This window comes from Lissotriton vulgaris, chromosome 9 (genome assembly GCF_964263255.1).
Source record: "Lissotriton vulgaris chromosome 9, aLisVul1.2, whole genome shotgun sequence".
NCBI classification, from domain to species: domain Eukaryota; kingdom Metazoa; phylum Chordata; class Amphibia; order Caudata; family Salamandridae; genus Lissotriton; species Lissotriton vulgaris.
The window spans coordinates 518,308,824-518,335,317 of record NC_141697.1 but is presented as its reverse complement, the minus strand read 5'-3'; the positions used below and the strand labels follow the sequence as shown (position 1 = coordinate 518,335,317).

Sequence of the window (26,494 nt, the reverse complement as noted above, 5' to 3'; positions counted from 1 at the left end):
AAAAGATCATTAAGATGGCAGATTAGGGACAGGGAGTCAAAGAAGAAAGTCACAAAATGGCGGGAAGCATAAGAGTCCAAGTCATAAAGTCAAGGGCGCAAATTCTAAAAACACCAAGAGCAAATTTCGCAAGGGTAAATAGAGGGGGAAAAGAAACTGAGAGCCAGGAGTGCAGTTGGTATCAAAGTCATTACATCAAGAAGGCTCCTTGACCGTTTTGTGCTAATGCACAATGTAGTAAGGAATACCTGTTGACAGTGAACCAGCAGTAGCATTTCCGTTCTCTGTGTCATGCTTCTCGACATCCAACAAGAGCGTTGTCTTATCCTGTGAAAGTATTTCTCCCAGCATGCCCCCCTGTGGGAACAGGAGGAGGGCGCTTTGGAAGAAGGCTCCTTATTGACCCAGCAGTAGCTCCTTGCTTTCTTTCCTGTAAGTCATGTGGCTTGATTTTCTCTCTGTTTCCGACAGTCCTTCTGGAGAACTTTTCACAGTGGCTGTAAGTCTATGGACGATGGTCTTCCGGAAGACAAATAATGCAGACAGGGGGTGGATCTGTCTGGGTCTTCTTTTTCAAGAAGGGCACTTCACTAATAGTGAAGGTATTTCGAGAAAATAAAATCTTTTCTGTCAAAAAAGGATTAATGATACTGTCAGCCTTTAAAGATGTTGCGTAAATGCACAAAAAGAAAGGTTTTGGATAGACAATGATTTAGAACTTAAAGGGCAGAGCTACTTGCCCAAGGACCCTGTTTCCAGAAACCAGAAAAAGGAAACTGACCTAACTGTCACCTGTGTGGCACGATGTTAATGTTTATGTTTAGGGGATTTATAGAGCGCAACAGCTACTCAAAGAGGGTCCTGGCGCTATATTAGGCACAAATCCTTGTAGCCTTAGAGTTGAAAACAGAGCTTAAAAGCCAAGTCTTCAGCAATTTTTTAAAGACAGAAATGTCCCTGAAATCTTGCAAATGCTGTGGGAGCACATTCCAGTCTTTGGCACAAGATGAGAGTAAGAGCTACCACCGCAGCGTCTCCTTTTGAATTTATGAATCACCACCAGAAGAGAGTTACAGGAGCGAAAGGATCTGGTAGGAAGTTAGGGAGTGGTTCTCTTAGCTGGGTATTAGGGGCCAGAGTGATAGAAGGCTTCATGAATAATGGTAAGTCCTTTGAACCTCACTCATTCTTTAATAGGAAGTCAGTGCAGTTCTCCCAGGTGCGGCTGGATATGAGTCCTTGAGGGCAGCTTTAGCAAAAGCATTCTGCACCAACTGCAATCTTTTCAGGAGATAGGCCGGTAACCCTAAATAAATGGAATTAGCATAATCCAGCTCGGAAGTGACCAGTGCTGGGATCACTGTTTTCTGTTGCGGGTGGGGAGAAGGTGGAGGAACTTTTTTTAGGCTCTTTAAAAGTCTGAAACAGATGCCAATAGCACTAGCTATCGGGGGAGGCAAAGGTAGCAGCCCTGTCAAACTTCACACCCAGGTTACGTGCCACTGAGGCCAGAACAGGTAAAACCTCATTAGGCCAGATGTTATTGTCCCAGCATGGTGGAAGGATCCCATATTTATATTTATAATTTATATTTGTAAATTTTAATATAGCGCGAACTTGATCCCGAAGGATATCAGAGCACTTTAAAAATTGGGGGAATGAGGTCACATCAGTACGAGAGTCAAATAGCAGAATTTCTGGAGGTTGCTACTGTATATGCAGTAAAACACTGAGGTCATGCATACCCTGAAATTATTCAGTGCTTTTTTATTGAGTGTAAGGAGCAGTTGAGTAGCATCAGCGTAAGGACTATTTGTACGCAGAACGATTCAACCAGGGATGTAAAAGGAGCCATATAAACATTAGAAAGTGTAAGGCTCAGAGCTGACCCTTGAGATACCCCAAAGTCCAATGGCTTTGGTTAAGGGGTAAATGATGCCATCCACACAGATTGAAGCCTATCTGTAAGAAAGGAACACAGCCAGGTCAGTGCTGGGCTGCGCACACCTATGGCTCAACGACGTTGTAGTAGTAGCGTGTGAGACACCATATCAAATGCTGCGGATAGATTGAGGAGAATAAAGGCTACCTGACTCCTCTGATTTACCGCCAGCTTGATAGTGTCAGCGACTTCTAGCAGCGTGGTTTCAATGCTGAATCCGGAACAGACACCTGACTGCGAGGGATGTAACAGGGATCCTTTCTAAGAAATCTGATAGTTGCCGGTTTACAATATCTTGGCAAAAGCAGACAGCAAAGATATTGGTCTGTAATTGGACACGTTTGAGTTGTGGAGTGTTAGGAGTGGAATTATTTTGGCCTACTTCTAACCAGCTGGGAACTGAGGCTGATTGTAGAGACAGATTTAGTATCTGATTTAGGATTGGATGAATTGCCAAGCTGTTCGCAGCCAGGATGTGAGAGGGACAGGGATCATCTTGGAAACCAGACTTGCGGGACATCAGGGTCTGTGCTGATTCTTCCATGGAGATAGGCACAAATTCTTTGACAATTATAAATAATTCTCCTGCTTTATTTTGGGCTGTGTCAATTTGAGTAATAAAATCTGCTTGAGTTTTCTTGATAGCCTGATGGTACTTATCAAGGGCTGTCTTGTAAATTACCTTGTCCTCATGAAGAGATGCAGGGTCTATTGTGCAGGGGCAGCTTGTAACTTCTCTGCCCTGCCTGCTGTCCTTCTGGTTGCTGCATCACTCCATGCCAAAAAGGGAGGGGAACTACAACCCCCAGCACAATCGAGCAGCTTGTTCGCCCACAGGTCATGCTTTCGAGCCAGGTGGCGCTACAACTGCGGCCAGGGCTCCCGCAAAGCGGGATGCACGCGGGCATACCCAAGCCGCGCCCGGGCCAAGGGCGCCCATCAGAGCTTGTAAGAGGCTGGGCTGGGCCACTCTCTTGGCTCTCAACGACCAAATTTACAAATGTCAGTGGAAAGAGGATCATTGCCTGCAATTGTTCATTTAATCATTCAATCCCAGGTACTGTGCTGTTTGTGACCTTCTTAAAGGATTGGTTGGGACACTCTGGGTAGGCCCAATCTACTTACCTAACAATTCGATTGACTTTGCGTTATGGGTAAGCACAAGGCTGTGGATGGGGCGTTGGGCACCGAAGGGGGGGGAAAAAAGCACCATCTAGAAGGATAAACGATGACGTTGTCACCCGAATTGACTCATTATTGACTGAATGTACTGATATGATTTCCAAACCTGTGCTACCCAACACAAATTCAATGGCTCATCCAGGTTCCCCACCTAAGGGAATTCATAAAATGTTTGAAAAGCCACTTTTTAAATCGCAATTGCAAGCACCAGAGGGGGTGATAGTTTAACAAGGCATTCCAATCGTGCTAGTTCATCTGCAACTAACGAGTCTTTAATGGTAGAATGTAGCAACAGGTATTCTGTACTCTCCAACCTTAAGCCTGAACAAGAGAATTGTGCTATGCCAGGGAGTGACCATATTAACATTGAGACCCTGACTATGCTGCGGAGTATGATGAAAATCATCACAGAGTTAAAGCAACAAGTTAAAATCCTCATTGACTTTTTGGAAATAGTGCCGGGGGTATAGTAATAAGTATGTGTGTCATGATAGGGGAGAGGGGGCTGGTGCTGCTCCACCTGTGAGACCAGACAGTGGGGAAAAGGCTGTTTACCGAATACCGCCAGGGAACCTGTATGGAGAGAGACCTTTCGGGGCAAATGGGACTGCTAGCATGGAGCTAGGGAGGGCAAGGGTTTTGTGCACCGCCCTCGGCTAATTACTGGCCAAGAACAAATATGTGGATGATGGGGGAGGTGAAAGGGCAGCCATTTAGTTAACGTATGTCCCAAAGCTGCCTGCCGGGACAAGGGAAACGAAGAGTCCCTATTAAATTAAGTTACCCATTGGTTTCGTGAAACCAGACACTGCTACTCAATAATCAGGAGCGATATTGTAAATGTGGAAAGGTTTTACCACTTTAGAAGGAACACACAATCATATCCAGGGTTTATTTGCAAACCAAGATATAGTAGAGGGACTTCTGGGCACATTCCGCTCAAATTTTGTACTCCGATTGATTTTCTGAGATCATTGTGTGCGCAGACAGGCAGGGACACAGGTGTAGGGACTGGAGTACATAGTATAAATAGTCAGTGGCTGAAGCACAGTACCCCTTGCACTGTGGATGTATGCAGAAGAATGGGGGTTGTGGATTTATTGTTGCTTCCCATAAAAGAAGGGGATCTCCCCAGGAACAGGGAGACTGCTCTTGGGCAGTCCAGTATCTGCCAAAATAGGTAAGAAGGGTTAGTGAGGCTAGAAACTGATACTGTGCTAAATGACAGTAACCCAAAAGCTACCCCCATTCCATGTGAGCTAGAACCAGCCCAGGAGTCTGTGGCGAGGATAGCTTCATGGAATGTTGCAGGACTGGCCACACTTGTGCCTGATGCCCAATGGGGAGAATATATAGACACCTATGCCGCATGCCTATTTCAGAAGACTTGGTGTCTTGCACCATTTTACAGGAATGGGTATACATCTTTTTGTGTTAACGCGAGTAAGAGCCCAAAAGGAAGACCCTCAGGAGGTTTGGGTATCTGGGTTAAGACTTCGCAGCGGTGAACTATAAGCATTCTGCCATGTAGCTCAAAGAATATCTTCACTCTTAGACTTTTGCTTCCCTCAGGTTTGTCTATAAAACTAATTAATGTTTATAATAGGGTAGAGGGCAGAAATAGTGAAACACAAACTATCTACCAACTTGAGCAACAGCTCTTGACCCCGAGATCAAGAGACTTAATATTGATGGCAGGAGATTTCAACACAACTTTCGAGCCAATAGCGGCTGCCCCCATGATTTTACCACTGACCTAGACAACCAATGGGGTATACCCAACTTAGATTTGCCCAACGTAAGATGGACACCTAAAGAAGGCCAGCTTTTGGCAATCACCCTTGAGTATGATCTCAGAGCCACTAATGGCAGGTGCACCTCAGACCGCCAGGGCAAGTATACCGTCAGCAGACCGGGTCATTGCAGCAGAATTGACTACTTTTTAGCCCAAGTCGATTTATGGCCTGCTGTCGTGGACATGGAGGCGATTGACCATTTAGATAGTGATCACAATGTTATCAGTCTATCACTTAGCATCAAGGAAACATCATATCTTAAGAATAAGGGCTATAGTGACATTGGTGAACTTCAGCCTGCAAACAACCTGAGAACCATCAAATGGGATTGGGTAGCTAAAAATCCTGCGCCATTGACCGTTATTAAAGGATTTGTTACGGCTGAATTTGACCACTCATCTATACTCTCTACCACAATGAGGAATTAAGAAATGTTACATACATACTAGAAGCTAGGGGAGATAATTAGAGATGTCCTGGGTAAAAAAAAGACACAAGAAGAATCTCTGCCCCAAAACTGAGTCCTGGTATAATAATGCCTGTAGAGTGACAAAAGGCGAGCTTCTGGACGCATTCAAATCTAAATCAGAGGTCCAGATTACAAAATCTAGGTCTCGCCATAGGGCGATACTTAAAAACTCAAAATATGAGTGGTAAGAATCATTATGGTTAGATTTGCATGACGCTTTGGTAAATAGGGACACCAGGGACTTTTGGAAAAGTGTAGTTATTATGTCTAGGGGTAAGAAACCATACTCTACTTTTGTATCCAACCAGAGGAGTGGGTTGCACACTTCAGCCAAATATATACAGATAACTCTAGGTTGCTTAACGATAGAGATTCTGCAGCTGTGAGTGGGGGACAATTTGAGTCTAATGATCTACAATTTACACTCTCTGAGACAAAAGTAGCAATTAGCTCCAGTATTTCTGGCCGTGCCCCAGGACCCTATAGGATACCTAGCGACCTAAAAAAAGAAGATCTTAAAGTATGGAGACCATACATCAACGTACTCTCTAATAGTATTAGTGGAATTTGGCAGAGATCGTGACCATTTCTAAGAAGGGGGATTGTGCTCTTCCGGTGAAATATAGGCCTATCAGCCTAATCGACTCATTACAAAAACATTTCTGTAAACAGGTCCTTGCCCGCCTTCAGGAGTGGATTAAAGAGGGGAATATTATCTCAGGTTGGCAGGGGTTTCAGGGAACATGTAAGCACACTGGACCACATTTTTCGTGTTATGTGCAATTTTATGGAGGGAAGTCACCATTCGCAAGGGAAAACTATTTGTTGCCTTTGTGGATTTACATGTCGCTTTTCATATGGTACCAAGAGCAAAATTTTGAGAAGTCCTAGAAAATATGGGAGTGCCAGCCCTTCTTCTCAACATTCTAATAATGACTTCACGCTCACACTCAGGCACATGTGAGGTGGGGCGAAAATGGGGCCGTAACAGAAGTGATTCACATTGACGGGAGTTAGGCAGGAGTGTGTATTGGCAACCACCCTGCTTACCCTCTTTATCAACGATGTCATTGGATGTTTGAGCTGGAATGGTTGTGATGCTCCAAAAACAGGAGGGCAATGGCCCCCTGCTCTCCTATTTGCGGATGATACTCTGCTCATATCTAAGACACCGCAGGGGCTCCAGCAGCTGCTGGATGATTTCCAGGAATTCTGTCAGGACGGGGCTGGCGCTAAATAGCTCCAAAACAAAATGCACGCTCTTTTCATCCAACCTGAAGACCAAAAGTAAGAAACAATTGTATGTCGGCGGTGAATCACTAGAATTAGTGACAGAGTTTGATTATCTGAGTATCAAACTCACCCAGAATATGAGTTGGTCCCCACAATTGGCCAAAGCTCAGTTAATTGCAAAAAACACAGTTGATGAACAGAATGTAGAACAATGTCATACATTCACCCCAGTACAAGGATCTGGGCCTAAATCCATCGTTTTTTGCACTCCACACCACCCTGGGTTAGACACTGGCTATATGCAAATCAGCTCTGACCCTGTGCCCCATGGGAACAGTCCAGTCCGAACTACCAAGCCATGTCTTTCCCAGACCGGAATCAAGCATCCAAGGACCGGATTCTGGCTATCAGCCTTCATTCAGCCTGGATAGCTTGACTCCAGTGGTGTGGAGAGCCTGGGACTCACGTCTGAGTATACCCAGCACACTCGGGGTGAAAATTGCAAAAAAACACAGTTGATGGACAGAATGTAGAACAATGTCATACATTCACCCCAATACAAGGATCTGGGCCTAAATCCATCGTTTTTATGCACTCCACACCACCCTGGGTTAGACACTGGCTATATGCAAATCAGCTCTGACCCTGTGCCCCATGGGAACAGTCCAGTCCGAACTACCAAGCCATGTCTTTCCCAGACCGGAATCAAGCATCCAAGGACCGGTTTCTGGCTATCAGCCTTCATTCAGCCTGGATAGCTTGACTCCCGTGGTGTGGAGAGCCTGGGACTCACGTCTCAGTATACCCAGCACAACCGGGGTGAAAATTGCAAAAAACACAGTTGATGGACAGAATGTAGAACAATGTCATACATTCACCCCAGTACAAGGATCTGGGCCTAAATCCATCGTTTTTTTGCACTCCACACCACCCTGGGTTAGACACTGGCTATATGCAAATCAGCTCTCTGTGCCCCATGGGAACAGTCCAGTCCGAACTACCACGCCATGTCTTTCCCAGACCGGAATCAAGCATCCAAGGACCGGTTTCTGGCTATCAGCCTTCATTCAGCCTGGATAGCTTGACTCCAGTGGTGTGGAGAGCCTGGGACTCACGTCTGAGTATACCCAGCACACTCGGGTGAAAATTGCAAAAAACACAGTTGATGGACAGAATGTAGAACAATGTCATACAATCACCCCAGTACAAGGATCTGGGCGTAAATCCATCATTTTTTTGCACTCCACACCACCCTGGGTTAGACACTGGCTATATGCAAATCAGCTCTGACCCTGTGCCCCATGGGAACAGTCCAGTCCGAACTACCAAGCCATGTCTTTCCCAGACCGGAATCAAGCATCCAAGGACCGGTTTCTGGCTATCAGCCTTCATTCAGCCTGGATAGCTTGACTCCAGTGGTGTGGAGAGCCTGGGACTCACGTCTGAGTATACCCAGCACACTGTGGTTTCCGGTCCAGGGAAGGCATGGCTTGGCAGTTCGGGCTGGGCTGTTCCCATGAGGCACAGGGTCAGACTGATTTGCATATAGCCGTGTCTGAACTGGGGTGGTGTGGAGTGCAAAAAAACAATGGATTTAGGCCCAGATCTCTGTACTGGGGTGAATGTATGACATTGTTCTGCATTCTGTCCATCAACTGTGGTTTTTGCATTTGTCACCCTGAGTGGGATGGGTATGCTCAGACGTGAGTCCCATGCACTCCACACCACTGGATTCAAGCAAGCCGGGCTGAAGACGGCTGGAATGCCAGAAACCGGTCCTCGGAAGCTTGTTTCCGGTCCAGGGAAGGCATGGCTTGGCAGTTCGGGCTGGGCTGTTCCCATGAGGCACAGGGTCAGACTGATTTGCATATAGCCGTGTCTGAACTGGGGTGGTGTGGAGTGCAAAAAAACGATGGATTTAGGCCCAGATCTCTGTACTGGGATGAATGTATGACATTGTTCTGCATTCTGTCCATCAACTGTGGTTTTTCCAAAGCTCAGTTAACCCAGACATATCAAAGGGAAAGCATTGTGAAAATTCAAAAGAAAACTACATCTAGAAAGCTGGCTCCAGCATTAGAACTTTACAACACTAAAGCCCTAGGCGGGACGTTATATGGTGCAGAGCTCTGGGGTTGTTCCAACTGTAATAATTTTCTAATCATTGAAGATACGTTTTTTAGATCTGTAGTGAACCTTCCAGTGTCTACTCCGATGAGTCCTCTCTATTTAGATCCTGGCCAGATGAAGGGGTCACACAAAATTGGTCTGCGGATACTTTGTTCTGGCATCGGTTGTGGACCACTGCAGCTCTTGCCGCTTATAGGATGGGGCTCCGTGTGCTAATGTCAGTATCCTGTGTGGATAAGAAACCCTGGATGCTCACAGTTAAGAATCTGGTAGTTAAGTTAGGACTGGATGCCCACTATAGTGACCCAGAAACCCTGATTCAGATAAATAAATCTAGCCTTAAAGCTGTGTATTGGGGTTTTATCGATTGATTTTATTAATTTTAAACAGACTGTGCTATTTGAGCCCACGCCGGATGAAATTGAACCTCCACTAGCGAGGAAACTGTACCTACAGTTTAGGTATGGTTGTCTACCCCTTAATCACTTCAGAAGAAACTGGTGTAAAGTAGGGGAGAGTGTTGAAGAATGTTGCCCCTGCTGCCAAGGGATCACCGAGTCACTTGAACATGTTCTATTCTTCTTCCCCTTATACTCCCGATCTCGACAAATGGTTTGCCCCCCTTTGTAGAAATCTGGGAGTAAGGAGACATAAGGAAGCCTTTAGAATAATGAAGACAAATACAATGCATATGATTGTATTTTGAACAGCAAAGTATCTAATGGCTGCATGGATCAGGCGCACCAAGTATTCTTCTGAAAGTCTTTAGGATGCAGCTCTTATGACGTAGAACATTATGAGGCTCCTTAAAGTTATTAAGAGTTTTTTAATGTGGGTCATGTCTTATTTTATTAGCACACATATTTTTTACATTTTTTACTATTTTTTAATGTAGTCTTAACATATATAATCGTTTATCTTAGGTACACCGTATGAAGTTTGTATTTGTAAATAATGATGAAATTCTTATAATTATGCTGCTATTATAGGGAACTTTGTTCATTTTTGCACAAACACTGATTCACTTTGACTGAACTGTCTTGCTGGGACTGTAAATAGGCTGCGACTGTTTATTTATATAGAAATGTCTTATTTGTATTGTGTGTTTGTAATTGTCTTGTCTTATGATGTACTTTTATGATTGTAACTGACAAAAGCGACTAGGCTGTTCCTAAGAGAGGAAAGAAGTTCCTGGCTACTACACCAAGAACTGGGTGGATACTTCTTTTTCCATTTCAGTATCCTAAACCTTGCGTCTCTACTCTCACCTTCCATCCCATCTCACCGTTGATTCCTTACCGCCCCACAATGGATGGACAAGGACTCAGCTTCGGTGATGATGACGCAGCAGCTATTCATAGACTTCCGTCCATCCTGGGCATCGATATAGACACCTCTACAGGGAGCAACTCCGCAGACTGGAAATCACTCTCTGATATGAAGAGAGAGTGGGTTAGAATCACTCTACATGGAGCACTCATGGCTGAGTACTTTAAGGCCAAAATAGCACCTAATGGCCTGATCGTTAAAAATTTCCCCAGGATTTTCTGGGAGGATGGCCAATTCAAGATAGAATGGTCGCTAATTTCGTGGAAGTGCACACACGACCTTCTCATCCTTATGGTCAATACTGCTAAACGACTGGCAGATGAACTTCTCAGTAAAATCCAGGCAGCAGAGAGCGCCCTCAAAAACACCGGACAAAATCCCGGTTTTAAGACCAAGCTGGCAGAACTTAACAAATAAATTTCTGAACACAAAGACTTTCTAATGAAACAAAAAGTTGCTAAGTTGCAGAAGGATATTGATCGCTTCTCCAAAGAGAAGGTTTATCCCTATCTTAAGGACGACTTTGTTCCTCCAGGGACAGGATATCTCTCTGACTCAAGTGCCACCTCCTCTAGACGAGGATCCAATAGTGACAGCAATTCGAGCGGGGATGAGTGGCAACCAGGACCCCGCAAGGGGAATAGAGGGGGCAGACGGGGGCAACCCTTCTATCCACACCCCCCCTCCCCCTACCAGGGGCCTCCAATGTGGCAATTTCCACATTTCCAACATCCTATGACACCTTTTGTACCCCCAATACCCCCCTCATTTCGCCCCCATGGCATAAACCAGCAGCCTTTTTTAGACAGAGGTTGGGGCAGAGGGCGCGGGCGCGGGCGCAGGCAAGGAAACACTCCAGACAAGAGGATACAGTGGGAAGACACACAGGCCCAAGGGATGGTAACCAGGAGCAAGACAGGACGGAAGTAAGTCTGGTAGTGAATCTCTCGTCACGCCAGCTTACAGACTGTGAAGAAAAAGTCCTACAAAAAAGGCTCGGATTTGTCCCTAGTCCTAAAATAGACAATTTCCAACAGAACTGCGAAATCCAGAAATTCTTTAGGAAGATCAGATTGAGATCTTTCTTTGATGGAAGACCACTCGAGACACCCACTGGCTCAGGCCTCCACAATCCATCCACTTTCACTCCGCATAGCGGGATGGTTCCAAATGAAATCCTCACATATGAGCAGGCTGTACTCAAGGACATTGGAGCATTGAGACCTGTCCAGAGACATCACAATCTCTCCAAATCAGAAATGCAGATGTTGAACTCTTTGGCCAACGATGGGACCATCACCATCAAACAGGCTGACAAGGGTGGAGCGACCGTGATAATGGACACCACAGATTATGAAACAGTGTCTAAGACAACTAGGGGATAGGCGGTACTACACCCCCATTCCATCTAACCCCACTGAAAGACTCAAGACTATAATTACAGGAATGGTCGAATCTGCAGAATGTCAAGAGTGGATCTCAAAAAAGGAGGCTGAGTTCCTTGTGAAAAAAGATACTAGGGTGCCCTATTTTTACACCCTTCCTAAAATTCACATGGGGACCACCCCAGTACCTGGACGCCCAATTGTATTGGGCATTGGCTCAGTATTAGAGCCCCTTTCACAATTTTGCTACCACTTCCTACAACCTCTAGTGAAGAGAATCCCCTCCTATGTCCAAGACACCAAGGACGTTCTTCGTCTCCTTGACAACCTACAAGAAGACATCCAAATTGATTTCCTTATCACCCTTGACGTGGAGGCCCTCTACACTAACATCCCACAGAGGGCCACACTCAGGGTGATTGAGAGAATCCTCAACACGGAGGAATGGACCTCTCCCACGCCACCCTCCTTTATTATGGAGTGTGTGAACCTTGCCCTTACTGAGAATTTCTTTGAATTCAGAGGACAACACTACAATCAAACCCAGGGAACTTCAATGGGCAGCACTTTTGCCCCCTTGGTGGCCTGCCTCTACATGGCCGACTTTGAGGAAAAACATATCAATGGACCAATGAACCCCTACCACTCTAACATCAAACTCTGGAGGAGGTTCATGGATGACATCCTCATACTTTGAACAGGAACTGAAGATCTTTACCAAGAGTTCTTCAACTGGCTCAAGACCCTCAACAACTACCTTACCTTTACCATTACTGCCTCCGAATCCAGGATAGCGTTCCTGGATCTCACCATCAGACTAGAGGGGGGTAAGATCGATACCACCATGTATCGGACGCCGACGGACCGGAACAGTCTACTCCTCTTCACGAGCCACCACCCTAGAGCTTTGAGACTGAACCTTCCTTTGGCCAGTTCCTGCAGGGTTAGGCGCAATTGTACCAACCTAACAGATTACAAAACTGAGTCCACCATCCTATCCCGTAACTTGAAAGCGAGAGGGTATCCAACCAGGGAAATCTACAAGGCGCGAAAACGGGCACAGAATAACCACAGAGGGGCCCTCCTGGAGTACAATACTCCAACCTCCCAAGACCATGATCTCTTGACTAGTGTAACAACCTTCTCGCCAGTCTCAAATGAAATCAAGAAAATCATAAAGAGACATTGGCAGATCCTCAACACAGGAAACCTCAACCTTGCGATCCCCAGGTTCGCTTTCAAAAGGCCTAAAAATATCAAGGACATCCTTGTCCACACCAGGCCTAAACAAGTTGAAACCCACAGGCAAACAACACTCTGGCAACGGCCACCGGTAAGGGGACACTACCCTTGTGGCTCCTGCAGTGTATGCCCCTTTACCAGTATTACCAAGTCCATTCAATTAACAGAGACATTTCTGTGGGAACTCCGATGCCATACCAACTGCAACACCCCTAATTGCATCTATCTACTCAGACGCCCATGCGATCTACAATATGTGGGCATGACCACCTGCCCTATCAAGATCCGCATCTCGGAACATAGAAGCAACTTTCGTTGCAAAAAAACGAATACCAAGATGTGCAGGCACTTTATAGACCAAAACCACACTGCTGACTCATTGAGATGGCTCATCCTCGAGACACCAAGCAACAAATCCAAACAGAACTTGTTCCAGAAGGAACAAAGGTGGATACATCGGTTATCCACAGATAAGCAGGGACTTAATGAGGACATCCCGTGGAGTGCGCTTTAACACACTTCATTCCACAAACCTCTCTACTGTAACTGTAAGCACATCAACATCAGGTTGCCCACATAACCTTGTCTCCTGCCTCATCCGGCGCGAACTATAAGTAATTAATCGTGTGACACACGTGTTTAAAAGCCTCCAGTGCATCATTACACATAGTTCCCATTTGATTACTGGCAACCATTCCTTTCTTTTCTCTGTAAACTTTTGTACGCATTACACTAATAACAATGAATATTGGTCCTTTCCAAGATGGCCCCCACGGTTACGTCCGATCCCACGTGACACACAGGGCGGGATTACCTCAAGCACTGACCACGCCCCCAACAATCATTTAACGGACCACCGCGCTTTGATCCAGTACTATCCGGAACCCGGTAGCGATGGGTAGGCACGACGGGCACTGACTGAGGCAGTGAGAAGTAAGTGGTTTTCCCCTTAGCTGGACACAGACCCAACGATTGACACGAGGGTGTGCTGCATGCACACCGCTGTTCCTTACATTGGCGAGGTTCCCTAATAGTCTGACTCACAAAGCGCTAACTCCTTACACTGGCGAGGTTCCCTAATAGTCTGACTCACATAGCGCTAACTCCTTAACGCGATATCGGCACTGCGAGGGAGCGCGAACTGCTTGAGAGCGAGACAGTGAGAAGTACGTGGTTCTCCCCCCAAACTATACACAGACCCGGCGATGGACACGACGGCGTACCGTATGCACGTCGCTGCTACTTACATTGGCGAGATTCCCCATGAGTCTGACTCACTAAGCGCTAACCCCTTTACGCGATTTTGGCACTGCGAGGGAGCGCTAACTGCCTGTGATCGTAGGCACACCACCCGAAGTCTTTAAGCCTACAACAGACGGTGAGCGATTAAAGTCCGATCTCCCTCTCACCTGTCTATTTAGCAGTAAGCACCAGGGCTAACGTTCAGGCAGCCGCCTTACGCTAACCCCCCAACGCAATATTGGCACTATGAGGACGCACCAACGGCTCGTGACCGATGACACGCCGCTATAAATTCCTAAACCAACAACAGACGGGGAACAACCACTGCCCCTCCTCCGCCTCACCTTTCTATCTAGCGGCTACTTCCAGGGTTGACTGACAGGCAACTCTATGACCGGCACTGCTCACATTCGCATTCGGTGCCTCCTCACTAAACAAACAATGCGCAGATTATTCTTGATCATGGGAACAACAATCTCATAGCGAGCATCACACATTGATATTCGAGGCTCACGATGCAGATTAACCCACCCGGCGATGACACACATTTTTTCCAACTGACCGCCAGACATCTCCTTTTCACTCATTAAACTACAGCAGGCACTTGTGCAATACAAACAAACCATTTAGCTTGCACTGTTGCTTGTTTTACTCCATAGCCTTAAACCCCTATGGTTCCCCCCTTGATGTCAAACCTACCGGGTGCTGTTGACACCTATACACCTTGACCATTAGGTGAGTAACATGCTACCCTAGCCTTAGGATGTTGACCAGGGACTCTGCTGCTATTTATAATTTATGTATGCTGTGTTTTGTTGAAGTGTGATAAAAGTCAATACATACTGGTCACTAATCACCACTAGTATGTCACTGCTAGTTTGTCACCTTTTCCACAACAACACTGCGTGTTCACGTCACAAAGGGGCATTTGTTGTCACTGAACTATGGTAACAATTTCTTTTGTCTCCCCTAGGCAAGAGCAGTACCATACAGGCAGTACAACTGTAAATAGTAACTGACACTTTACTAGGTCATGTTTTTTAGAGATAGATGTAACTAACTAGATCCTGAAGAATCGCAGCCAGTGTGCATAGGCGAGAATCATGTTGACCTCACGATATGTAATGTAGTCCTGGATCGTGACGTGGAATCCTAATTTCCTTCGATCACAGGCTACTCACTGTTTTTACTTGTGGCAGGGGACCACCAGAATAAATTGATCTCCGGTACCTTGTGCCACATTTTAAACCCACTTATCTACACTATCCCTTCCCTTTTGGCCCCTCACCCGCACTTCACCCATAGGCAGTTGGATAAAAGATCTCCGTCAAAGAGCCTCTCTTTGAGGTGAGACCGTTGGGCATTGCACCGTCTGCCCAACGAGGAGCAATGCCTATGATGAAGCATGACACTCGCAAGGGTGTGTGAGGCCATTAAATCCAACAAATTGGATACCCAGGGAAGCCCTCCACTGAGCACTACCCCTGCCCTTCCTGTGACCTCATCTTTCCCTTCTTTCCTCTCTTAGGAACAGCCTAGTCGCTTTTGTCAGTTACTGTACCTTGGGGCTCTGACTTTGGCTGGACCTTCCATTCTCAATTTTCCGTGGGTGGTAATCTGAGCCCTTGGATCTTAACTTGATCCACCACCTCCCCTCCTGTTGGCATGTACTTTTATGATTCGCAGGGATTAAAAAAAAATCTTTTGATTGATTGAGTTCTTCTGTTCCCTTTTTCGTTGCCTCCCCAAAGCATGTTTCTATGATCACTGCTTTGCAAGGAAAAGCATCAGGGGAATGGGAAAAAATAATAAAGGATGTGATGTGCTTTGGAGAGGCGAGGTCAGGAAACCCTCTTGGACAGTGTGGACAGCCGTCAGGGACCCTCCAACCATACAGGACAGAACCTGTGAGTGATACAGGAAACAGAAGGTAAGAAGAAAAACACTCCTATAAAACACATTCATAACACAGCACTCCCCTCTGGTTCTGGTTTACTCACGTCCCACTCTCTCTCAGCATGCTTTGATCAACTTGGTCCAACGAGCTGTGCTCTCCTCTAGCAGATACAAAATGCAGAAGCCAAGGGAAAACTACCGGAATCAATGCAGGAAAAGAATAGGGCTTACCCAGAGCGCAGAAGGGGAAATTCTTCGGTCCTCGGCGCACAATATCCCTGCGGAGCGTTCAAGTTATGTCACAGGAGCAGTGGGTAAATTCACAAGGTTAGGGGTACATGAAAGACATCATCTCTGTGTCCTCGTACGGTCCCCATTACGCGGCCAGAGAAGCTAAACAGCTAGTAATCTGGGCGCCGCCCGGCGTCGATTCTGTGGAGGTCCATTTGCAGTCTAGCAGGGAAGACAGACTATTTCCACCAATTCTCGGGTATCAGGGCGTCAAGCACCTGACCGGTATTAAGGAGGGGCTTATATCCTGCCATCGATCAGTGATTCTTTGCAGGTGTCTCTTCCCGTCTCGATCCCTGGGGCCGCTGGGAGTAGTAGTGTTTCATGCCTACATGCCTCCCAGTCGCTGTACAGTATAAGACAGGGTTAAAGGGCTGGCTATGTGTACCCTTACATATGTGACCCGTCTGCCAGAGACCACCATGGCACTCCTTAAGGCCCTGTAGACCTGTGCTTGGTCTCCACTAAGCTGTCTGAGACAGCTGGGTGGAGATCAGCTAGGTGGAGACCTTCAAAGTCTGCATGTCAGTTTGGCCAGAGCAAGAGAAGCCGGACAAACTGACTTGCACACTTCGCAAGTGTCTGGCCAGTCACTGCTCGGGTCCTCCATGCAGCAGAGGACACTCCCCTATTTTATCCAGCTACAGGACAGGCTGACGGCCGCAGCGTGCCTTGTGAAAAATAACATGGCAATGAAATCATTTCATGGCATTTGATTGTTCATATTGTTTTAGTGCAGCTGGCGGGGGTGGGGGGGGGGGTGGACGCTCCCCTACCCTCATAAAGAAACTGCTGCTGATATTGTGAGGTACTTATAGGCCCAGCGCCAGTTTTTCTCCCCTCTGCTTTGCATTGCAGCCTATTGGCTAAGAATGCCATACATTCCCTTTCCTTTAAAAATAAAAAAAGGTTCGTGAAAGATTTTCTATAGTCACTTTTTTATCAGTGACTAATTTTTACATAATTGGCTTCTTTTTTAAAATTATATGAGGCAATTTTTAGCCTGTCTATAGACTGAAAAAATGTATGTGATGTACGGTTTACAAAGTTAGATATACATATATGTATAATATTTCAAATGCTACAGGATCCCCACAGGACTAGTCGGTGCATATGAATATTGATGAGGATCCTCTGGAAGAGAAAGTTGAATTAGACTGTATTAAATGGCAACTTGTGTCACTGAAGTAAAGAAGAAATTAACTTTGTTCAAAATTGGAAGACCGTTGACTAACCAGAAATTCAAATGTTTTTTTAGTGGAAGGTTAAACTCGAGTCAGCCCTCGCAGTAACTTAATATGTGCAAGTAATTTTGCTGCCAGTGAATCTCATTTTCATATTCAAAATCACAACAATGACAACATTTGTACTGTGTGTGCTTGTTAGTTATACTATTATTAATTCTGAGCTACTACGGTCAAGATAGCTACATAGGAGTTAAGATGGAATGGCATGTGTTCATTATAATTGCTGGGTACCATAGACAAATATATTTTTCAGTCCTATCTTATGAAAATACAAAATCTAAACACAATTATATATCACTAAAAAATAAAAACGCAAATATCTTCTATCCTTTTGAAAGAACTTTCTACAGCAATTATAATATAACTGGTGATCTTAATGCGGATAGTGGTGTCATTACCTGAATTTCAGTACTGATATCTTTAATCCAGGCATCAACTGTGCTTTTAATGCGAATGTCCTCCACAGCATCCCTAAAAAGAAAAACAAAAGACACAGTGTAAGCCAAAAGGCATTTCGCAATGTCCAACTATATATTTGGCTGCCAAGAATTCTAAAGAAAACTCATGAACAGGGACGGAGAGATGGGTCACCCAGGTCACAAGAAATTCTCACATTTTTAGGTCTCACAGACCTGCGTAGCAGCGCGCATGCGCTGCTCGCTCTGCGAGGCTTCTTGTATTCGAGTAGATTTCAGAAGTGGACTTGAAGCCCCGACCATCATTCCTATTGGCTGGCGTCATCGTTTATGCTAAACGCTAGCTTTCGATTCAAAATGAGGCTTCAACGTTACTGCCCTGTCTCCTTATCGGATGACCCATCCGGACTGGATCTTTCACTTGCGGCGTTACACTGTCTCCTTAAATAGTAGGTAGGCACTATATTTTTTTTACAATGGCGACAGCTTGTTTACGGACCCCAGGCGGCACGTGTCCTCCTGTTGCCTTCTCCCTCGGGCGGTGCCAGGGCCGTCCAACGTGTCGACAGCTTTTTTACGTACTTGTTTTTCGGAGCGCGGCGCCCGCTTTAGGGACACCGCACTCCGTTTATTTACTTATTTTTACTTTATTTCGGAGAGCGAAGACATTTGTAATCATCTCCTCAAACAGGCGAGTGAAAGCAGGGCATGCTTATGAAGAGGTGAACTGATATCTTCTTGACACCTCTGCACATGAAACTGCCATTCAGTAGAGCTTTTCGTGGTAAGTTGACATTTGAAACACCAAATACTGTATTTTCTCTGTTTTCCTGTTTAACCAGGTCCGGGCAAACATTGTACTGTTCATAACGATTTCAAGCACGTTTACGCAGATGGAATGCTTTTAAGAAACGATATACATTTGACTCTGAAGATAACTGAATATTAGAGTGTTTTTTTTATCCACTTTTTTAGTCTTGAGTAGACAAAATTATACTTTAAAGTTTAGGGATGTAGTGGGGTATTTAGCCTTTACCAACTAAGCTAGACTCCTTGAACATGGAGAGAACACGTGAGAAGGATAGGAATTGATGATCTGGCTGACATCCGCCTCTCGGTATATACCCGCTTTGTGTACACATGTCCAGGTGAACCCATAGATGCATATCCCATGGTGATGTCACCCTCAGATCAAATGCTGAAGATAATTTGCGGTTTGATTTTGCCTTGTTTTTGAGAATGAGAGAGAAGTGGCCGCACAACACTTTTCCAATCTGTTTCCGGTTCTAGTGTGGTCTTTCCCGGACCCCATGGCTTATGTGAGCCCATGCATCTGGTATGTTCTGTGTTCAGCAGTGGCCTTGTGTGGGACTGTGCACAATATTACTCGCTCTTACAATTGCTTTCAGTAGGGCTTCTAGTGCAGGGAGGGGTTGCAGCTCTACTGGCCTGGGTCAGACAGGCAGGCATGACCTCTGTTAGTGCCCCCACGCTCAATCCCTGGGATGTTTCTGTTCTAAAATTGTAAATGGGTGTTTGTTTGCCCTGTAACTAGGCCTTCAGAGTGGCCTGCCCGATGGCACAGTTTTTTTTATTCCTCAAGTGGCAGCCTGCAGTTTGTCACCCACAGGACTCCTACATGCAGGAAATCGTAACGCCAGCGTACATTTCCTGTAACTAGTTAGTGAGTTCTATGCCGAGGTCATGAAAATTACACCTGTTGTTGCCTAAAATATCACATCTTGCGATGTCAATGAATGGAATTTTATGCTGTTGTAGATTTAGAGAGTTGAAGCGCTGCAAGCATGCGTGGTCTAACAGCCAACCAGCCCACCTTTAAATAGTGCATCCTTTTCCTCAGCTCCTCGAGCGGCACTATAGCATATCCGTTCACTCCTTGATGGGTGAGTAACACAAGATAAATGGCATTTTTGTTATTTAGATGAGCACGCTGCAGCAGAACTCGGCCCTCGTGCCTTCCCAAACAAGCATTTGCAATGCAATAGGTCTTGCATTTACGCGAGTTTAAGCTATTGGCATTGTAAATGACAATGTCTTTTATGTATGTTTTAAAAACCAAAACTTAAAAAATGCATTGTCATTTACAATGCCAATAGCTCAAACTCGCGTAAATGCGAGGCCTATTGCAAATGCTTGTTTGTAACAGGAGAAACTGTTTTTCTTTCCGTTTTGGATGAATGCAATCCAGCCTTGTAGTCTGCTGTCAAGGGCTATACTAGTTAGTAAAAGCCATGAACCTGAGTTATTGGTCTGAGCCACAAGTGAGGGTCTGTAACAAGGGAGATGGCCTTTAACAACTGGTACAGCCAAGGCTAAAAGGATATTAGAACATTAGAGCATTACACCCACTGAGCATCAATGCCCTAAATTAAAGTTGATAAACAGAATAAAAAATTATGGAATGTTGGAGGAGAAGGTCTGTACCAGGCATTACTAGCCCTAAATTATCCCATTGTCTTCAAAGGATCTCTGAACAGTCCAAAGTCCAAATTGTATTTATCTGCTACCCATGAACCAACAGAGAAGTATATGAAATAAGTAGGTTTGGGTTTGACAAAGAAAGGCTGCAAACTATTTTATTTGTTGGAGACACAAGTTAGACACATACATAGATTGTGCATTATCATGCATGCTAAACTGTAGAAGGCTAACAAATATACTGAAAAATAGAAAATGACATGTAAAATCAATACAGGGTGTGACATACGTACAACAGGAGGGAGGGGGTCATATTGCATAGTTGGCTCACTGATGATACCTTGCATCACACAGTCTTGTAGGGCGCTCTGGGTAATTCCGAAGGGTGCTGTACTCCTAAAAGGCTGGGCCTCTGCCAAGCACACAAAATCCACAAGGAGTCACCTTTTTCCAGAAAATGTCATTCTTAAAGTTATGGAAGATGATGTACAAGATTGCGCCCAAGCTGTTAGGTGCTTTATGTTATTCGTCTCAAGATCAAAGAGGCTTCCTATTTATTTATTTTTACAAACGGCATGTGTGCTGAGCCTGAATCATTGCAGTCCATAGCCAGTCACAGAGATCGACTCAGAACATCGCCACTACAGCCCAGTGGGCTAACCAGCCTAATCTGGTTTTGCATAAAAGCCCAAAGAACTGAAGAGAACATAGACCAGCCCAGCCAGACCCATGCAGGTCCAACACTAAATCTAACCACTACTGCCCTCAACCCAGGGCCAATCTTAGAGTCTGATCTAGCACCAATTCTGGCCAAATTACTGTAACTGAGCCTTCATTTCCATGTCCATAAATACCGGGAGCAGGTAGAAATAGGTTTAATTCAAATATTAAATGCTATAAACATTTCTGCACACACCTAACTTCAGGTCTATATTTTCACTGCTTTTATCAACAGATAGTCAGTAATAAAGAGGCAAACTTGAGAATATCTGCATACCGTCCCTCATAACTGGGGTATTACACCAATCAGATAGGATTGACTCTGAATGATAGAATGGTTGTCTAGGATCTATTAGGAAACCAGATAGACGTAAAGAATGGTCATCAACCATATGACCTGCTGTCACACTATCAAAGGTATGTAACTTTATCCATGACCACTGAAGCTTAAACCTTTGTAAACACAGAATTATGGTGTAAGTGTAGAAAGTCTGTTAGTGATCATTTCCCACAAATTACTGAAACTGATTTATTCAAGAGTGACTGAGTCACTTTTCTTTCATGTGGTCCGTTTTCAATGAGGAAAAATAAGCAAAACCTCTGGGAAAAGGTTTCAGACACAATTTTCATTGGCACAAAACCTGCAGTAGAACTCTATGCGATACAAAGTAGGCTCTAAAAATGTATTAGTTGCTTACAAAATAATGGGATTATGTAGAGAAACAGCTTACATTACCTTCAAACTGTAGGCAATTTAACCCGTTGGCTGCGTCAAACGTTCAGCTCCAGTGCTGATTGTTCGAAAAATGGGTGGGGCAGCGTCGGCCAACGGACGTGCGCAGCACTACCAAGATAGTGCACGCGACGACCGTTGGCCGACGGCAGCAGCCAACGGGTTAACATTTCCAGTATTTTAGTAACAATTAGAGAATGATCTGAAAGTAAATTTACTTGGCAAAGTGGTGATTTTAGGTTGTTTGTCAATCTTGGTATTTGGTACTGTCTGCAAAAAGCAAAAGCTTACCCATTTGTGGTCAAAGCACTGATGAGTGAGTATACTGCAGATCCATCTTTTGTACGGATAATAGCTTCTAGATTGTCTTCAAGAACCTTTTTATCATTTTTCACTTCTCGCAGAATCCTTTCTGCATCCTCAAACATCGACTTTGGAGCTTTACTCATTTGCAAGAGGGATGACTGGCCAAGATAATGATTGTCGGGGACCATGGTCCGATGAAGGGTATCTTTGGTCTAGCATGTAAAAGAAAAAGTATCCTCTGTAAAATCTAATAGTGCACAAACACTAAGGTTATCCTTTAAACATATTTTTAGTACATTTTGTTTCGGCTCCAGTATTATTAGGATTACAGATTATTTTTAAATTGGTGTTTACTGGTTAATCAACATGTAAGTATGTTGTAAGTATGTTGTAAAGAACAAGAGATATGCCATCTGACCCATGTTATACATTACATTCCACATTAAAGAAATTGCAAAACTTGCTTTTGCAGCCCATTCATATTCTTCCCTGCTTACCCTCGCCAACCCCTCCCTTACCATCAGCAAGTTTTACTCTTTTCAAATTATCACTGGCAGAGTTTGCTTCCATCATATGTTTGTGTTGCAATCAATAGCATCCCACACAAGTGTCACCTTCCAAATAGTGGTCAAAAACAATAGTACAATCTGTAAACAAACTGTGAGAGAAGTAGAAGTAAAAATTGGATACTATGCTCAATTTTAAAGAACCTAAGACCAGTGGAGGAAAAAAGAGGGAGGAAAAGCATAAAAATTACAAATTAATGCAAAAACAGATGACCAGATGGGTAAGAAACTAGAAGTGGTGCATCAATGTTTACAGTGGAGGACACCACTGCTACACTTTAATCAAGGGTTGCAGGAAGGCGATGTTAAGTTGCAAGATCACAAGCAAAAGTGGTGATGACCCAGTGCCCTCAAAACTGGATCACCAGAAACTTTTATATAAATAAATGGAGAATTCAAGATTCAAGTTTAGATCTAACTAAAGGCTCAGCCTGAATGGAGAGTTGGTGAGAATAATGAAGAGATAACTTACTGATTTGCTAAATGTGGAAGGATAAGCCTAAAAGGAAGACCAGCTGTAGTCAAGAAGTTAAAAAATTTGTAATTACATAGTAATATAACATTAATGACTCAGAAGAAATGTGTTGGTATTAAGGTGAATTGGAGAATTTGCTATATATTTCAGCACTTTGAGATGCAAAGTTGTATGAGCCCCACAAAACCCAATAAACAGAGATGCTTTGAGAATAATACATATAAATATTGGATAGAGAAAGAACAATAGATGCAAAAAGGTAAATAAAAATAAAGTCATAGGAGGTAGACCATGCAGAATACAAAAATGCCAATTAACCCTTCAAACTTGTGTGGCACAATCTGCCAAATATAGCCACAGCTTTTTGTGATGTACTGTGGGAGGTCTGCGGGAGCAGCTGTTTGCCCTCTGGGTATGAGGAGGAAAATGGGGAGGAAGAGAAAGTTCAATGGGGTAACATACACTTCAACCAATACGATAAGTATCAGGTTGCAATTTAAGGACGAGCATGCTCTGGGGAAGGACAAAAAACGGCAGCTGTTGGAGAAGCAACAGATCTCGGACTGCAGATCGAACCCTCATCAATACAGATTTGTGAGGCTCAGGCCACATGCACCTCAGTTTGCCTGGGGAGAATGATACATTGAAGAGAGGTTGACTGGGGGTTTCCAAGAGATCATGAACTCAGAACCAGAGTTAAGCTTAAATTACACAGAACATAGGCAAGGAGGCCTCAGACAGCTGAGCTCTACAGCAGTATATCCATTGCAAAGACTACACTTGTCTCTTTCGTAAGATTGACTCTCCCATTCTCAACTTTGTTGGTAGAGTCAACAGCAATTTAGAATTAGAAGTGAGGGCTGCATCAGGTAGGTTGCACTAGGCAAACTGGTTGTACAAGCCTTGCTGCCAAATGTTGCACTTATTAGAAAGAAAGCGTTAAGAGTACAATTATCATTAACAGTGTGAAGGTTGCCACATAGCCACCCAGTTTATATCTATATCATCTTCATGCCTATAGAACACTATTGAGGCTGGTACAGATCTGGTTGCATAAAATTGATATCGAATTATTGTATATGTGGGTGGATATACTTCTCTTTAAAAAATATACAGATGTCCTTGAAAAAACATATCATTTTATTGAATACTTGGTCACAATATATTTATATGGTTTATTTTGTTATTATTTATTGAAATATGATAAAATTATTTGAATTAAAAACAAATGAGGACAAACTAATAGATAAAACATAACTACTACTAACTCATGATAGGTATAGAGTTTGAGGCTTAAAGCCATTTTTTGTATAAAAATCAGGAGGGAACCCTGCTGATCTGCAATTACCTGCCATAATCTTTAATCTCCTTGGACTCTAGCACCATGAGTAGCCAGCTGACAGGCTTACCGATAAAAGGGGTTGGTAACATACACACAGAAAACAGGAGCAACTTTAATCCTGGTTTTTTAAGCACATGAATTTTGGTCCACTATGAAATGGCACAGGATCAATGAGGGATGATGTAGATTCTGGCACGCTATCAAGTTCTTGAGTGTTTTGCCACAAATATTTGTCAGCGTTGCTTCCAGTGTTTTAAACTTGAATCATTTTCTCACTTAAATGAATGTTATTACTAATGGGTACTGTATGAGATTGTTAAGTATTTCAAAGTTAAATGTTAATTTCAGACACAACTTTTCATATATTCCATTACAGATTTAACTCTAATTTTCAAATGATCATGTTTATGTTATCCTTCTCACACATTCAAAACTTAATACTACATATTTTAATCCAGTGTTTTATCAGCTAACTATTCCATAGTTCACTCAAATCTCCTATGCAGTGATAGCCACTATAGGTATACATTTGCATTTATATTTCAGTGTAAGAAATTTGGTCGTTGGTTGATTGCTAACAGCTACAATCCCATGCAGGGTGTACCATACCACAAAACGTGACTAAATTAACCTAGGGTAGCTTGGCACAAAAAGCAGTAAGGCTTGACTTCGAGGCAGAGTGTAAAGTATTTCTGCAGCAAACAAACAGAAATAAAGTGAAAATATAACAAGAAAAATCCCAAACTAATTTAGATAAATACAGTAATTTAAATAAATTATTTGAAACCAAAACAATAAAAATCCAATCAGTAGAACCGGAATTATTAATTCTTAAAGTTTTTTGTAACAACTCGCTCCTAAAAAAATCAAATCGCCAACCGCGGACATCTAGTCGCTCGAGACGGGGTCATAATTGAAAAATATGGCCGACCACGATGGACAACGGTTCGGATACAAGAAGTGGATTAGGCCCAGTCAGCACTTACCTACAGACTTATAATTAAAAAAAATTAAAGTGTCTGAGAACGTAAAGTTCAGCGGGCCAAGGCTGCAGAAGGCGTCATCGTTGGATGGCCTTAGGTCAAAGCCACAACGAAGATTTCTAGGTTTGTATTTATTCCCCGAAATGAAAGTCGAAAATTTCCTGCAGGATGAGGAAGAGGGCTGGAGCGGAAAACAGCTCCACAAGGTCAAATACTTCTCTGGCGAAGGACCGCTGAAAAGGATATGTTGCTCCAGAGAAGAACATAGTAGGTGAAGCTGCAAAGTCATTCTGACCAGCTATGCTCCTTAGACGGATAAGATAGCAGGTTGGTCCCAGTCTCCTCCTGGTTCTCAGAGCAGTTGTGGGTCAACATTTTTCTAAGTCCTCAATTTTGGGTTTTGGCCATCTGGGACCTTTAACATGAGATCCAAGGGTCCAAGACTGGTGGGACACTCCTTGGGGGTGCAGGACTCACTCAGGGTGAGTTGAGGTGCGGTTTGAAGTTTGTGGGAGTCTCTTGCATACCGTGGTTCTGAACAGGAAGCCAGCAAACTAGCCCCTGGAGTCACACTGGTAGTCCTGGGAACAAGTGAAGATGCAGGAATCAACAGTAGGTATGTCTCTGAGGGCTCAAGACAGGCTCCAAATAGAAAATCAATCCTTCCAGGTACGGCAGCAGTCTTGCAGAAGGTCCCTGCATAAGCAGTCCTCAGAGTCCTTCCACAGGTCCAGTAGTGAGCTGAAGAGTGGGTCTGAGGGTTTTATTTTTAAAGCCTGTTGCCTTTTTTTCTGGAAGGTTGGAGAAGCTTCTAGAAAAGCTTCTTTTAAGTGCATGGAATTTCCTGACTCTCCTGCTCTGGCTCGAGATGGCTGCAGTGACAATGCAGTTGTTTAGGTAGAGTACACCCTATTCAGATGCAAGTGGGTCTGTACTAAGCTTTGCCACCCCCCATCCTACCAGCAGATGGCCCAACGAGGCACACCTAATCCCTCTATTGTGTGACTGTCCAAGAGGAATTTGCAAAGTCTGTCAGCTACACCCAGTCATTTGACCCAAGACAGACTGCAGGCACAAAGGGCTAAGGTCAGAAAAATGGCAAATTTCTAAAAGTGGTATTTTCCAAATTT

The 26,494-nt window shown here is 44.2% G+C and overlaps 1 protein-coding gene across 2 annotated transcripts in view; it reads right to left on the bottom strand.

The window, feature by feature from the left end:
• The window catches only part of KIAA0586 (KIAA0586 ortholog), a 637,696-nt gene that overhangs the window by 454,390 nt on the left and 156,812 nt on the right, over nucleotides 1-26,494 (bottom strand). For both annotated transcript variants that reach the window (XM_086937986.1, XM_086937987.1), the window contains exons 11-12: nucleotides 21,984-22,210; nucleotides 17,783-17,855 (exon numbers count right to left, since the gene is read on the bottom strand). In XM_086937986.1, the coding sequence (XP_086794112.1) occupies nucleotides 17,783-17,855; nucleotides 21,984-22,210 (300 nt within the window). The remainder of the gene's footprint in view (nucleotides 1-17,782; nucleotides 17,856-21,983; nucleotides 22,211-26,494) is intronic.